This window comes from Rattus rattus, chromosome 4, assembly GCF_011064425.1.
Source record: "Rattus rattus isolate New Zealand chromosome 4, Rrattus_CSIRO_v1, whole genome shotgun sequence".
In the NCBI taxonomy this organism is placed as follows: Eukaryota; Metazoa; Chordata; class Mammalia; order Rodentia; family Muridae; genus Rattus; species Rattus rattus.
Window position 1 is genome coordinate 66,570,199 of NC_046157.1, and position 15,511 is coordinate 66,585,709.

The 15,511-nt window shown below is 36.0% G+C and overlaps 1 protein-coding gene across 1 annotated transcript in view; it reads left to right on the forward strand.

The window, feature by feature from the left end:
* The window catches only part of LOC116897713 (roundabout homolog 2-like), a 1,086,199-nt gene that overhangs the window by 23,366 nt on the left and 1,047,322 nt on the right, over positions 1-15,511 (forward strand). Inside the window, exon 2 of the mRNA XM_032899172.1 lies at positions 3,081-3,199. Coding sequence (XP_032755063.1) covers positions 3,094-3,199 — 106 coding nt within the window. The 5' untranslated portion in view covers positions 3,081-3,093. The remainder of the gene's footprint in view (positions 1-3,080; positions 3,200-15,511) is intronic.

Here is a 15,511-nt window from a genome sequence, read left to right on the forward strand (position 1 = left end):
CAAAGACCTAGGAGCTCTGCCTGCGTACTCTTGACAGCCAATCAGATCCGTGGACGGAGAGTATAGAGAACACAACTGTGAATAAGTTAAGAGTTATTCCAGTCTTTAAAGAGCAATGGGAACGTGTGAAAAATGAATTTTCTTTACCTCAGTTTTATTTTCAAATTTCTAAAGACTGTTTACAAAAGATTAAAGTAGTTGATGGCATATCTTTGTGGTAAGTGGTAAATGTTACTTTATTTTGTGATTCATTTAGAATACTTCTTTCCCTACTTTTGTTTTAGTTTCATAAAATAAACAATAAACATCCTGACTTTCTATTGCATGAAGAATGTTGGTAATGTCAATGTTACAAAGAAAGCTAATAGGTTTTTAGAATAGAGCATGCCAGGGACAGCATATAGACAATGCATTATATTACTTGGCATTTGGGAAATATTTATTTTTCAACAAACATCGATTCAGGAGTAGACTACATTTTCTCTTCATTATGAAAATATGTTGAAAGCCATCTGTTCTTTAACATTTTTACTAAAATATATAGTGCGGCTGGTATTTTACATGCCAGTCTTTCCTATAGATACTTGTAAGGCCTTTCAAATGCTGCTATGTAAAATTGTTAAATTATGCATTTGATAAGGACTGCTATGTGGACGTTTTCAGAAGTTAAGGAAATAATGTATACAGTAAATTTGCATAAAAATTCATTGCAGAATTATCATATAAAACAATTTTGGAAATTACTTTATTATGGTTGATCAAAACATTTAAGTATGAATTTTCAAACTGGGGTGTATGCTAAGATAGTTACATAGTGTTGAAATGGGAACAAATACTCAACACACACGTGTGAGCAGACAGGCATGTATTTGCATATCACAGTAGCGTAGCTATTTTATGAAGAATTAAAAGCTTCCTCCTTGAGGGCTAAGCAACTTTACAGGGAGCTGAGGACATGTATCCACCAAGCAGCTCAGTATCTTAGAAGAATCACAAAGGTCCTCCACGTGATAAGAACGATCTTATACACGACCTTAGAGATTTTCCAGTGGGCCAACTTGCACAGGGTGGAGGGAGCTTCAGGAATGCCTCTGGGCAGGCAGGCTTTCCAGGGATGCGCATGCGTTTTTATTACTCTGTTGAACGTACCTCCCATAAACACAGTGGCTCACCAACCGGCACTAGAGCAGAGAGGTTTATTCCTTCTGGTTTCTGTGCCCCATCTGGGGCGAAAAGATATTTCTATGCATCTTCCCAGGAAAAGCCACTGGAAAATATGTGTAGTAAATCCTTACCTGGAATTTTTACCAGGCACCGCCTTGGTTTCTTTGTGATATTAGTCTCCTTTTTTTTAATGTCCAGTCACCAATGCTAGGAAATACTTTGGGAGGGTATTCGGGAATTTCTCTGAAACCCACAATTCACTTTGGAAATAACTGGCAAGTTTAAGAATTAATGTGAGCGTCTAATTCCTTAGGCTTTAATTGTTTGTAATTTGAAGGTATCCATTTGGCATTGGGTTACAGGGGATATAGATCCTAGACAGCCTTTTCCTCCTCTCAGCATCATTTTAGAGGAGTACCAGAGTCCATTAGGACCATCTAGAACTCAATCCCAGCCCAGTGAGCATTTGTGCAGAGCGCAGACTCTGATGTCACAAGAACACATTAAAAGAGTGTGGAATTGCATTTTTCTCTGAATCATAGCTTCTCAGTTGGGAAATGGTAACGTCTCCGAGAAGTAAAGGATACACACACACACACACACACACACACACACACACACACACACACGCACGCACATGACATTTACCCAAGCAAAATAATCTAAAATTCATGCTTCTATTACTATTAAGTCTGACATTGTCTTTATATGGTGCACTGACTAAGAAATGCCATTACTAGGTACTCTGTTTAAGGTGAGGGCATCATATGACATGGTTTGTGTATCTCCCTTTAGCTCTGGTATTGTCAAAGTCATATATCTATTTTATAAAGCAAGGTTCTACCTTTAATAGCCCACTGGAGGGATATTTCCTATCTAAAGCCTTACAAGAATATTCTCTGTTTTTATATATTTGGTTGTGAGCCTAGCCTTTAACGGCTGAGCCATCTCTCCAGCCCATATTCTCTGTTTTTAAAATTCTTTTGCATCACTACTTAATTGTTACCTTGTGATTCCAACTCTTGGTTGTAAAATGTTCGTCATGTTCGCCATACTGTTTTATGTTTATCTTATGTACAATATGGGGGTTGAATACATCTTTCATGTTTACATTATCAGTATTTAGCCATATTGGAACACACAGCTCAAAACTTATTCACCATTATCTACTATTCAAATGTACGAGTATATGATGTCTCTTTGGTGGTCATATCAATGATTTCATTCATCAGGATGGAAAAGAGCATCCAAATGAAGATTCAAATATATTAGTTCATCTTAAATCCATTGATGTATATGAATTAATACATTTCCTATGATTATATATTTAAATTAGAAATGTAGAATTTACTATATTCATATTTTATTCTAAATTATAAGAACATGTATATGTTTTATTTTTTTGATGATTAGTTTCTATCTCTTTAAAGTTATAATATAATGAAACTGCCACTTAAATCAAAATTTGAGAATAATATTGAGGTCCTTCTGATGAACATATGGGACTTCCTGAAACTCACCTACTATATATATTTATAGAGATGACATGGTGTTTTGGTGCATCAATTTGGCTAAATAACAAGTTAGAAATATTATCACTGGACAATTTTTTGCTTGATTGAACTCCAATGCATATCTGCGTCTACTTTTCAAGCATTCATAGGCTTAATTTCGTGTTTGACAAAATGGTATTGAAATATTCAGAGTAATGTTTAGAAAATGAGTTTTAAGACGAGAGGTTTTCTCATTAATCACCATCACAACGCTCACAACAGAAAACACAGTTTTCAAATCTATGCCCCTCTAAGCAGTATAATTTGTAAATCACAATGAATATTGTTTATGGAACTTGAGTGCTAAACTTCCTTAAGAATATAACTTATGGTCTTTTCACACATTCCCCTCTTGCTATGCAGAGTTTAAAATGCGATGGCCAGAAGACAAGGAAGTGTCTGTGGAAGGCTGTGGACATGGACCCTGGGACTTCTGATGCTCATCGTCCTTGGCAGTCAGCAGGGGAGTGGGCAAGGTCAAGGTAGGAACATGCATGGTTTCAGTCTCTGAAAGCTCGGTGTGATTACCGCTTTATGATGAAAGTGTAGGCACTTTGGCTTCCTGTTTTTGATAGTTTGTTGTAATCTTTTCCTGAGATTTGTTGTAGTGCTTTCTGAATTGGTTAATAAATTGTATGGCAGTTGGATGTGAGTTTTTGTACCAAATTTGAATCTAGCCTTCTGGGAGGACATTTATTTTGATTCAGTAGGTAATGGCTTGGTGAGTTTTGGTGCAGCAGATCATGGCTTTGTGTGTTTTGAGGCAGTCGATACTGGGTAGGTGTGTGTTGGTGGACTTTTACGACAGCATAACATACTTTAAGTTTTTTCTTTTATATCTTTTCAAGAGTTTGTTTTTGAAATTTCCTCCAGTGCATTCTATGATATATGATTTTACGTCCCCATAACATTTTAAAGGACATGGCGTTCGTCAAAAATAAATGCAATATTTGAATGTCTTTTATCGTCTGCCAAGTCTGGTTTGGGGTAAATTAATGATGGAGCAGAGATGTGAAGTTTTGCCATCTGTGAGTTTGTTTTGAGAGTAGAAAGTGGCCATTGGATTTATAACACAGTTTGAATGTCCTGGGCCATAGCTTGTGCTCCTGATTGCATGTTGTGATATGTAAAGTATTAGTTTTTTAGTTGATCGATGTTTAAATGCAGATTGAAATTCCATATTTCATATGAAAAGCCAGGTGAGTGTGTCCCATCTGTAAACTTTGTACTTGCAAGACAAAATTAGAAAGTTTGCTTTGAGTCTGAGACCAGCCTGCACTGCACAGTGAGTTTCATGACAACTAAGGTTGCTCAGGATGACCCTATGTCAAATTAAGAAACAGAAACACCTGGTGCTCTTGGAGTCATTCCCCCTGGAGAATTATACACCGCTCTTGTTTTTGTCAGGATCTGTGAAGAAATATTTGGACAGGAAGAGTATAAAGAAGCTAAATAGTTCTGATAAAATTATGTGTGATGGGGGTTGGGGATTTAGCTCAGTGGTAGAGTGCTTGCCTAGGAAGCGCAAGGCCCTGGGTTCGGTTCCCAGCTCCGAAAAAAAGAACCAAAAAAAAAAAAAAAAAATTATGTGTGATGGTATTCATATAATTCTGATGCACTTGAGCTTCCATAGTCCCGTAGTTTCTAACACGTTCAGTGTGTTCATTTAAGCAAGCATATTAATTGTTTTGAAAATCTTCTAAAAAAACCACATTGACAGCTCTCTGTCATTTTATTGAATGAATTTTTTGAAATGAGAACATTCATTCGAAAACACACCTTATATTTTGTGAATAAGTATTTATAAATGCAGATCAATTTAAAATTAAGCGAGATGCTGGGTTTTAAAATATTCTGTCATGAGATGAATTTATGATAATATCTATTTAACATTTTCCTTTTCTATTTTGGTAGTAGGTAATATAGGAAAATAGTGATATAGAACACACACATATACACATATACACATACTTTTGCATGTGTGATTTTACTAAAGTAAAATATGAATATGTAGTCAATATGGACATCACTTTTCTTCTGTCCAAAAGAGTGGTATATTCTTGCATCTATGTATTTGTTCTCTAGAAAGAGGTCAAATAACTATTTTTCTGTAACTGTGGCCCAAGGAACAGAATAGTGCTCCAGGGGTTTTCAGAGTCTCCCGGGCATGTTTAGGTTTCTCACTTGCCCTAGGTAAGGAGTAACTTCTAGGATATTGAAGATATTTGAGAAAAATAAGCACCTTTTCACTCTTTCAAGCAAATGCTTTATTCCTTCTCCCATATGGATCAGATTTTCCCCTCTGATGCTCACCATTCCTTATGAAACAGGTGCCCTGAAACCAATACAGTGAAGCTTCCAACGCAAATGTGAGTTAAGGGATCATTTTTCTTTATAAAAAACATAAATTAAAATAGACAAAGATTTCAAGAGTAAAATGGCGATCGAAAACACAGTGGGACGCTTTAATATTATAGTTGTGGTTCTCTGGCTTCCTCTCTGGCAGCTGCATTGAGTGACACAGATTTCTTAGGCATAAGGAGCCAAGCATTTAGATCAATAAGTTCCATTAAATATTACTTTCCAACTTTTAGATATGTAATTAAACAGAAATACAATATAAAATATTTAAAATTGAAACTTAAATTACTTAGTACCTTTTAAAATAAAAGTATTATTGCTCTAAATTTACAGTAAGTTTCCACATGAGCTTTCTTTTCTATATTCAATTTGTAAGAACACAGCCACCACTTCCAGCCATCCTGTCTAGGGAAACATAGACTGAATTCTAAACAAGAATGTTGGCCCAGAATCTGCTAACCACATCAGGGCTGAAAGAAAATGGAAGTGAGAGTAAAACACTAGGTTGAAAACAGTTTGATGTTCCATGTTGACATTTTTCTATTACCAAAGCAAATATCTTTCTAATGGTATCCATTGAATTTTATGTAGAATAGCATCCCCTAATTTGAGCCATGAGCATATGAAAGCTATTTGGACAAATTTCACACTAGAAACTATTTACTATAGGAAACCAAACATTAAATTAAGAGAAAATGGAAGAGATGTGTATTTTAAAGGAAAATGCATACTAAGACAAACCAACAAGTAAGATGAAAATGAAGATTAGTTTTTTCTTAATTTATCTTAATTTTTGTGGTAACTTTGTTTTTTGATAGCCAGTGAAGGCATGGTATTTTTTTGAAGTATGTGTCAGAAGATAGTTGTATTATTTCCAAGCGCCGTTAAACAGTGACTTTTGGAAAATCTACATAGCATAGAGCTTTGCTATGACCTAAGTATAGATGGTACTAACTGCAACAGGCAAACCAGGAAGGATTATGAAGAAGAGTAGAGAGCCCAGCTTGTTGAAAAGCATGAACAGGTTTACTCCGAGGAGAAAAGTTGCCTACAGACTCAGCAGTACCATTCCCGCCCCCAACATATGCTCAATACTCATATGTGTTATGAGAATAAAATGTTTGAACAATGCAACCATTGTGCTGAACATTGCAAGGGGAGCGAAGGGAAGCATTTTGGAGCAGGATAAATGTTTTCTGAAAGTAACGTGCAAGATTTTACTTTCAAAAGCAAAGCTAATCAACTATTAATAAATGTTTTCAAATATTTCTGCCACAATATTTTTGTGGTAACTTTGTTTTTTGATATCCAGTGAAGGCATGGTATTTTTTTGAACACAATAAGAATGCCAATGAGAAGAATGGAAGTAGCATAAGTCTGTTTCTGAAAACGCATTTTCCAATTTTCAAACAAGTATTGGTTTAATGTTTGTCAAAACCAATACTGCGTTTCAATATAGTGATTCTTTTTACAAGTTTTAAATATACACAAAAGTCAAAACAGTTTGGTTTCTATGATGACTGTTCTTAGATTCCTGCTGACAGTACGAGGGCTAGGTGCGAGAAGGTTTCCGTCTTTGAGAAAGCAGCTAAAGTTTGCATATGTAGCAAGGCTAAATATTGAGGACAATTTTAGATAACTCATTTTCTGCATTCATGATCAAGTTAGGTATTAAACATCGAATGTTAATGCGATAACATTTAGCAGCCTTAATCTTCAGTGTCACGTTCCACATAGTGAAATAGTATTTTAGTGAGGAAGTTGAATTTTGAAAGTGTGATAGTTGGCCATTCCTTTATAAAATAGACCGTTGTGCTATCAATACATGAATTATAATAGCAGTTCTTGTGATTTAAGTTTTATGATCACCTGCTTAGTTTTTCTCTTGAGGAATCAGGGAAAAATTGTTATAAAAGGGTGGATAAAAAAACCCTCTTCCTCTTTTCCTCCTCTTCTTTCTCTTCCCTCTCCTCCTCCCTTTCAGCCTCTTAATCTTTCTTAGGATGGATGAGAGCTATGTTTATTTTTTTCCTCTCAGTCAAGTAATTCAAGAGGTCAAATAAATTCATCAATAAGAAAATATTATATCCTGTCTTAAATGGAAGGTTTATGGAAACAACTAGTCAATGAGAAAGCACGGGGTTGTGATTAATGAGATTAAATACTTTATGATCAGTGCTGCTTAAGAAAAATCACTTCAAAGACCTTCTCTTATCGAAGGTTTATGTTTCTTGAGGTTCCTTTGAAAAGTATTTTCTTGTTAAAAAATTTTAATATTTTTTACAGAGATGAAATCAGATAACTGGCAGAATATATTAAATAATTATTTGTATAACTCAAGGGACATGGCCTTAAAATATCATCTAGATGAGTAGTGGTGAAACTGAACTGAGCTGTATAACAGAAGCCTTTGTCTTTCTGACACGCCTATCCAACATAAAGTATTTTACCTTGTATAGACAAGAACACAGGCTTATGCGGAATAAATCACATTCGATTTAATCTGTGAGAGAATTATGCTACAGAGTTTGTTGTTGTTTGGGATTCAAAGTCATTATACTAATAGATGCACATATCTCATTTTAAAGCAGCCATTTTTACAGATTACATATGTAGTTCCATTTTCATAGCTCTTGAGATGCATAAGGTAAACAAATGAAGGGATGGTTTAAAAAAGCAAGTGGGTTTATTTAAAGACAAAGAAGCTTTTGTCTTCAAAATTTAGTGTCTTTAAAAACGGAACTATGTGAATTCATCATGTACTTTGTATTCTGTTCAGACACCCAGAGGTCTGTTTCTAGAAGTAGGCCAACTCTTTTTATACCACCCAGACTATCTGGGTGGGATAAATTATTGTGCCTCTTAATTAGGATACAATTTGTAGTGAAAAACATTACTTTTTTCCAGCAAAAAGAAATTTCTTTTCATAACTTAGGTTGAGCACAGTTATGTGAAATAATTATATGATATTTCACTCCTACATTTCAATCCTGGAGACAGTAATGAAAACCAATACTAAGACAGAAGAAAGTAATATTAAGGCGAGTGCTTTCCATATGAGAAGCATTGGGTAGTTTGTAACATCTGTTCCAACATTCTTTGAGAGAATCTCATATATAGTATTTTTTAACCTTACAGTTTCTGTGCTTTTTACCTACTTATATACTTGCCCTTTTTTATACTTAATATGTTCTTTAAAGTAAATACCATCCAAATATAATTTCTCATGCCATTAAATTTTAATTTATTTAGGAAAATTAATCAAAATTCTTCCAGAGTGACTTTTGGTTCTTAATATACTGTTTGTACAAATTTGGAGAGTATAAGATCACTGTATTTATAATGTTTATTTTGGTTTTATTCTTCTTTTTGGCATAGGATTTGATATGGAGAATAGTTAGTTGTATTGGTCATCAGAACCAATGTCATATGCTAGTTCTCTCTCTCTCTCTCTCTCTCTCTCTCTCTCTCTCTCTCTCTCTCTCTCAGAAACAGAGAGAAAAAATAAAGACTAACAGGGTCATATGTAGAGACATAAAGGTAAGTGTCCTGAGATGTAGATCATGACATTTCAAGTGCTGTTTTGTTTAGAATAGAATAGTATTATTCCCTTTTGTTAAGCCAAACCGAACCAAACCAAACCAAACAACCAAGCCAAACCAAACCAAAAAAACTTGCATGTTCCTTCCTTAATACATACATACATACATATATAAAACTTATAATTTCATGCAATATATTTTGCTTATATCCAAATGAACTCTTCTCCTTAACTCCTCCCAGACCCACCCCACTATATCACCCCAAATTCATGTCCTCCCTTTTGCTTATTTAATAACATATCAACAGCTGCAATTTGTGCTTTTTGATCTGTGTGCCCCTCTCTGCATTCTGTAATGCCACAGCAACCTTAGCAGAAATCCAGGCCCCAGAATCACATTTTGTCACTTAGTGAGTTTCTTAAGTAGCTCATGAATGACACGGGAATGTCAAAGGTGCCAACTGATGTTTCAAGGGACTTAAAAATCACCTGGCACCTTTCCAGTAGGAAGTCTGTAACATGGTCCTAATGCTGATGTAAGGAGCATGCATGTCCCTATCCATGAGCAATAATCCTTCAACATACTGTCCTGCATTCTCTAAAATAGTCATCTTAAAATTTAGGAAGCAGTGAGCTTAACATATTGTTAAGACATAATATTATCTGTTCACCAAGTGTAGCTCTGTCAGACCATAAAGTGCCTTGGATTCTTACGGTTAATTGTCTGTGCAATCTATAGGTACCTTGATTTTTACCTTTCATTGTAAATAGCTTCTTAAATATTTTCCATATGGAAAATTTCTATATTTGTTGTTGTTTTTCTGTTTGCCTGTTTTGAGCCAAGATATATATATATATATATATATATATATATATCACTCATATCATAGATATCATAGCAGTTCTAGCAGTTCTGATATCTTTGATATAATTTACATTGGTTTTGAATCCTTGGAGCTCATCCTACCAAAGCATTTTTCCTCATATTCATTTATTTCCTTTACCTATTTTTTCCAAAAAAAAAAGTATTATAAAGAACCTGCCAGGTATGGCTCCCAGAGAGCACGTGGAGAATGAAAAGCCATGTGGCTTAAGACCTGGGAAAGAGGATGGAGTTAAAACATCTAGAAAAACAGCAGGGGAGTGTTGCTGGAAATCATATCCACATAATCCAGCAAATAAGGAAGCATTCGTTCAGCTAAAAGCTAAGAACACTGACCTCTCCAGAGACTCCTCATCAGAAAGAATCCATGTGCGTGGTACAGGTGAAGACATGGATGGCTTCAACTCAGCAAAACCTGGTAGTTTCCCCTCAAAGAAGCTCCTTCCTTTAACTCTCATGGTTCTTCTTGTCCTTCAGGGCAGGTGCCACTTCCTTTGAGTGGTTGCCTGGTATCTTCTGTCCCACTTGGGTAGTGTCTTGATATTGACACAGTCCTCCATATGGCATAATGTCAGTATTTCTAAAGCTACACTCTAGTTTTAGCTTCCTTCTTAATTAAAAAAATGAATCAATGTTTAAACAATGTATAGATGTGTTCGATGAATATTTGTAAAATGTTTGCCTTTAGTCAAGATTGTTTGTTCTGTGAAAGAAACTGACCAGTAATAGCTCTGCCCTGAGATAATCGAGACCAGGACAACAAACGCACACAAATGTCCGTCAGTGAGACGGGGAAAATGACCCTGCAGTAGAAACAGGGGTTTTGGAGAGGATACGTTTTCACTGGAGAGCCAAGAAGGGACACATGGAAGAGGTGGCCACTGGGAGTTAGAGGTCTTGAAGTCCTGAGCCATACAGAGATCGTGAAAAATCTGCTCTTTTTCAGAGGGCACAACATGTAGCAAACCTTGAGCAGGATTATTTCTGGTATTTATCCTTTAGAGAGAGCAGAGGAACTGAGGAATAAAATAGAAGAACACATATGTGGTTAGAATTGCAGGAGGGAGGAGGGGCAGTTACAGGGGAGAAAGGGAAGAGCCTTGTTTGTCTTTCAGGTGGGAATTTTGACTTTTGTTTGAAATAAGGTAAAGAAATGATAGGGATTTGGGGTCTTCATTTTGGTAACTCATGGTGATCTTTCAATGTCTACTACTTAGATCTTAATAATTTTGTTCCATTGCTCTAAAATCAGTTAAAAACAAGAATATTAAAACAACATTAAGTCCTAATTTAAATTGACGAACATGGGCTTTTATCTCTCTTTTCCATTACCAAATATTTCATTTTTAATTAATATAAAAGCTTTTTAGAATAGAGAACCAACATAAATTTAACATGTGCAATGCATTCTTCCCCAAATTTAGGTTTTTAATTGAAGATGTTAATTAGAAAGGTCACTTATTCCATTGGAAGATATTGATAAAAAAAAATGCTTTCAAGCTACTATTTGCGTCAGCCATGTAGGCTAGGTTTCTGGAATTCCAGTGTAGACAGTGGTAAAGAAGTACTAGCCCTAAGTATATTAAATGCAAGTCTTTATTCCCTATCATAAAGGATGCATCAAACTCGAAAAGCTTCCTGCTTTCAAATTTTAGAACTAGGAAAATAAAATATGTATATCCTTGTACAATTGTGTTCTGAGTAGAAAAGAGTCTTTTTATAGAATACCTTACAATGTAATTTACAAAAAAAAATCCTTGTTCGCACAGTCTTAGTAGAAAACTACTATTTCACAATATTATGAAAGTGGAGATGCCAGGAATAGAAAATGATTTATATTCCAATGAATACAAGGTTCAAAGAAATGGCAGAGTGAGATAAAACGGAGAGTAAAATGATTTAATTTAAGCTTTTGTTTAAAAAATAGGCCTATAACTAGTTCTCACAAACAGTATGTACCTGGAACCAACTAGGAGCAAATAGAAATGAACGATCTTGTAGCAACTCAGATGTGTACCATAAAACAGGCCACAAAGTGACAGTACAAATATAGGAGGAAAGTAGAGGGGAAAACCCACATATGTGTATTTATTCCATGTGTGGAGAGCTGGTTGTTATGCCTTCTGGAGAAGAAATGTTATCACGTAATAGAGTTTAACTGGTGGGTAGGAATAAATTAATACCACTGTAGTGGGTCAAGGAATTTCTTTGTGCAGGTGATATTTTCCTTAAGAATGAAGTGTTAAAGAAGGCAGATGTAGGGTGTTCTGAACAAACAGATTAGAAAATGGGAAGTTTCCCAAGTAAAAAGCATCTCACGTCAGTGTCGTGAAGTAAAGAAGTCCTATTTGGATGGAATGAACATGAAGGCCAGAGGAAGTGATGCTGACAAGAACGCTTTCAGGACCAGATGACTTAAGGCTTTGTATGTGAAACATGGGTAACAGTTAAAATTAGAAAGAAAAACCCTTTAACATTCAGTCATATACATTGCCTTTCCGTGAAGAATGGCAAGTACACTATCAAGGAAGTGCGTATTCATCAGGGAAAGATTACAATCTAGCTGACCTCTGGACGACTAGCCAAAAGATGATGCAGTGAGGGAATAGCATTGTACAATAAAATTGGAGTAAAATCACTTGGCATGGAAGCTATTTGGTGATGTAGACAGGATGGATTTCCTGATCAAGAATCGCGCCACAGTTTATAATTTTAGAACTTTGTTGTATTAGTCACTGCATTGAGATGAGGCTTGTGGACATATTGTAAATGCCAGGGGCAGAGATGTGCACAGGGGCATGTGTCTGTGTGTACTTGAGTGTATTACATTTCCACCTTAAATTGAGAAGTTTCTTACATTCTGAGGAGGATACAAGCTAAGGCCTGGAAAGATGGCAAGGCTATAGTGGAAAATGGCAGTTATTGATCTATGTGCTATGAAGAAGTCAATGCACAAGGTCAGAGCTTTGGAAATTATAATTCATGACCAAGATCGGTTTGTCTGCATATGCTTGTATCATTCAGATTCTTTTTTTGTATTTTAAAGTGCGATATTTAAATTTTTGGTGAGAATAACTAGTCATATTTCCCTTCTGGTCTACAAAGACTGAAGTGTTTCCTCCGTGGGCCAATGTTAAGAATTTTATCTGTTTCTTGGTCATGTAGATGGAACCTACATGAATAGAATATTAATACAGAAGACAGTAGTACAATATTGAAATGCAATCATCATAATAATCATAATAATAGTGTACATGGGGAGTGGAATATAAATGTGGTCATAATTGATTGTTAGCATTAAAAACAGCAGATTATCTATCAGGATGATCACTAGAGACTGATTGATAAAGAACCAATTTAGGTAGAATTCTGGATTTGGTGCTCTAAGAGGTAACCATGTAACATAGTGTGAGCAAAGAAAACAAATGTGAGGATTGTGTTGAATTTAGCTGCCATTGTAAGAAGAGTAAAAGTCTTCAACCTTTCAGAACTTCCTTTAGAGCAGGATAGAGTTGAACAAGGTCTATTCCGGGGGGAAGGAAACGCTATATGCTGAGAAATATTTTGGAGTAAATTTATATCAGGGATAGAAAAGGGCATCTCAGATTAGGGATTAGTAAAAGACAGCCTCAAATGTCCTTGGCAATTACAGGATTGGTAAGTAATGTTTATTGACGACTCTAGAGTGAATGAGAAGAGAAGCAGTGCTGTTTAGTGAATATTTATTGACCCTTTTAGGGTGTAGATAGTCAGTGTATAAACTTCAAGTGTTTAGGTGTGTGAATCAAACCACTGGAGATTATGGCTTACTAATTATAGAACGGATCCAAAAATATATTAATAAATAAAATGCTTGTTGTGACTCATATCTATCATATAGATATGAGAATGTTGGCCACATCTCATGCAAACCCATCTAGTGAATGTCTTCTGTAATCCTGTACACCTTTTTTTGTCTGAGTTCTTTTATGCCATCACATGTTTTGTCTATCTGTATCTTGCCATGATTCTTCATGTAAAGCTTACTCCCCGGTGCTTAGACTTTCCTCGTTGCACCGTTAAACCCCTTGCTCCTCACGTGGCAGCAGCTACAAGTCTCCTGGATTTATCGTGCATCTCGATTCCACTCACTAAGCCACGTCTTCCCTGGGAAGCTTGTGGTTTCCCCGTTTCCTTTGTTTATAATAATATTCACACACACTCCAAGCAGTTTTCTCCTAGTTGGAATATTCTATGACCTTTTGTTTTGATATCGTTTTACAGTTTACCACCCAGTTGCTCACCTGTTCTACTAGACAAAATTTGTTTTCTGACATCTTCAAACGTGAATGCCATCAATGAAGATTAGCGCATGCTCAGCACCCGTTACTGTGTTTCTCTGTGTAGCGTAGACTTCACTGTTGTTACTAGATTGACCTTTGTTGCAGAATAATGTAACATGAAGGTTGAAGTGCTAAGTGTCCGGAGGTAATATTTAATATGTATGTTACTTTTCCCACTGTTGTGACTAAAACCTAACAAAAATCAAATTAGAGAATAATAAGTTTGTTTTCTGGCTGGAAGGGAAACATTACATCATGGTGAGAAGGCACTGTAGTAGTTCATGTCTGCCATGACTGTAGTTGGAGGCTACTCTGTCATACCTAGGTAGATCATAATCCAAAGTACTGAATTGCATAAAGATCACCAGCCAGCATCCTCTGATGAGGGCTTCCCTGGCAATTCACAGGGTGGCCCTAAAGGAGATAAGGAGTCACAGAGGGAGGAGGGAAAAGAGAGGAGTGAGTTACAGGAGGGAGGAGTGAGTCTGACATGGTGGTCAGGGGAATCATGCAACTATGACCACGAATCATGCTGCCTCTATTTATACAGGTTTCACAGAGCACAGACAAATGTCTACCCGAGAAGTTCAGATAATATCTTGTTTCTGGATATGCATTTGATATTCCATTACCTGTCTGGGGCTACAAGTTCAGTCACAATTAGAAAGAACGAATAGAACAGATTTTATTTTTATTATTAACTCTCTTACTCCAATTCAAAGAATCTAAAGAATGTCCCCACCAAAGCAGACACATTTATTGTTTGACCGCCTGCTTTGAGGCAGGCAGTATTTGCAGTTTTAAACCAGGAGCAAGACAGGAAAGATCTGAACCCGTCTTTTTATGAATAGCATATACTCATACCTCATTCCTTTTGCTTTCTGGTTTCATCATCTATGCTATAAAGTAGGAAAAAGTTATCGCACTCAATCTCTCCTATTTACTGAGTTCTGGATGTTTTGTTTTGTTTTCCTGGAAGCAAACCTGGATCCCCTATCATTTAACTCTATTTTCAGAGAGCTCTAAGCATATTGAAAAACAGGCTTAGAACCTGTTACTAATTCTCCTGGTCAATCACAGTTTGCTAATTACCTCTCTGTATAACCTGTACCAATTATACTGTTTGTGCTTGCTTAAGGGAAGATACCCCAAGAAGAGTCTTGGAGTCATGGCTTCATTTAGCTTGGTGCTTAACTATGCTTATCAAAGTGTTCTCCACGGCACAATGAAGAGCTCCGAGTAGGGCCAGATAAAATTATTCCCCTAAGAGCAGAAGGGATATTAAGTTTAGGGTTGTCCTAAAATAGATTCAGACATAGTTTTATCAGGAAAAGTCAAAATGAATCCTAAGGCACAAAGTCACTAGGAACAATGCAGAGATCAAAACCTAAAACATAGGGACAGAGTGACAGCAATTGTAGCATTAGGCTCAGCTTTGCTGGAACTGTGTCAAGCTGCTGTGCTGGCTTCATGACTGTTTCCAGTGGATACAGCTGTGCCAGTGACCCCTCCTCATTTTAAAAACATCAATCTAGGACCCTACTCCATGAGATTGTAAGACTCACATTCAAGGCAGGATTCTTACTTAGGGGTAAGAATATTTCTGAAATATTATCTCCTAGGTGGTTTCATATCTAATCAATTAGAAAAGAAAGAATAACACATCACAATATGTATTTAAAAAACA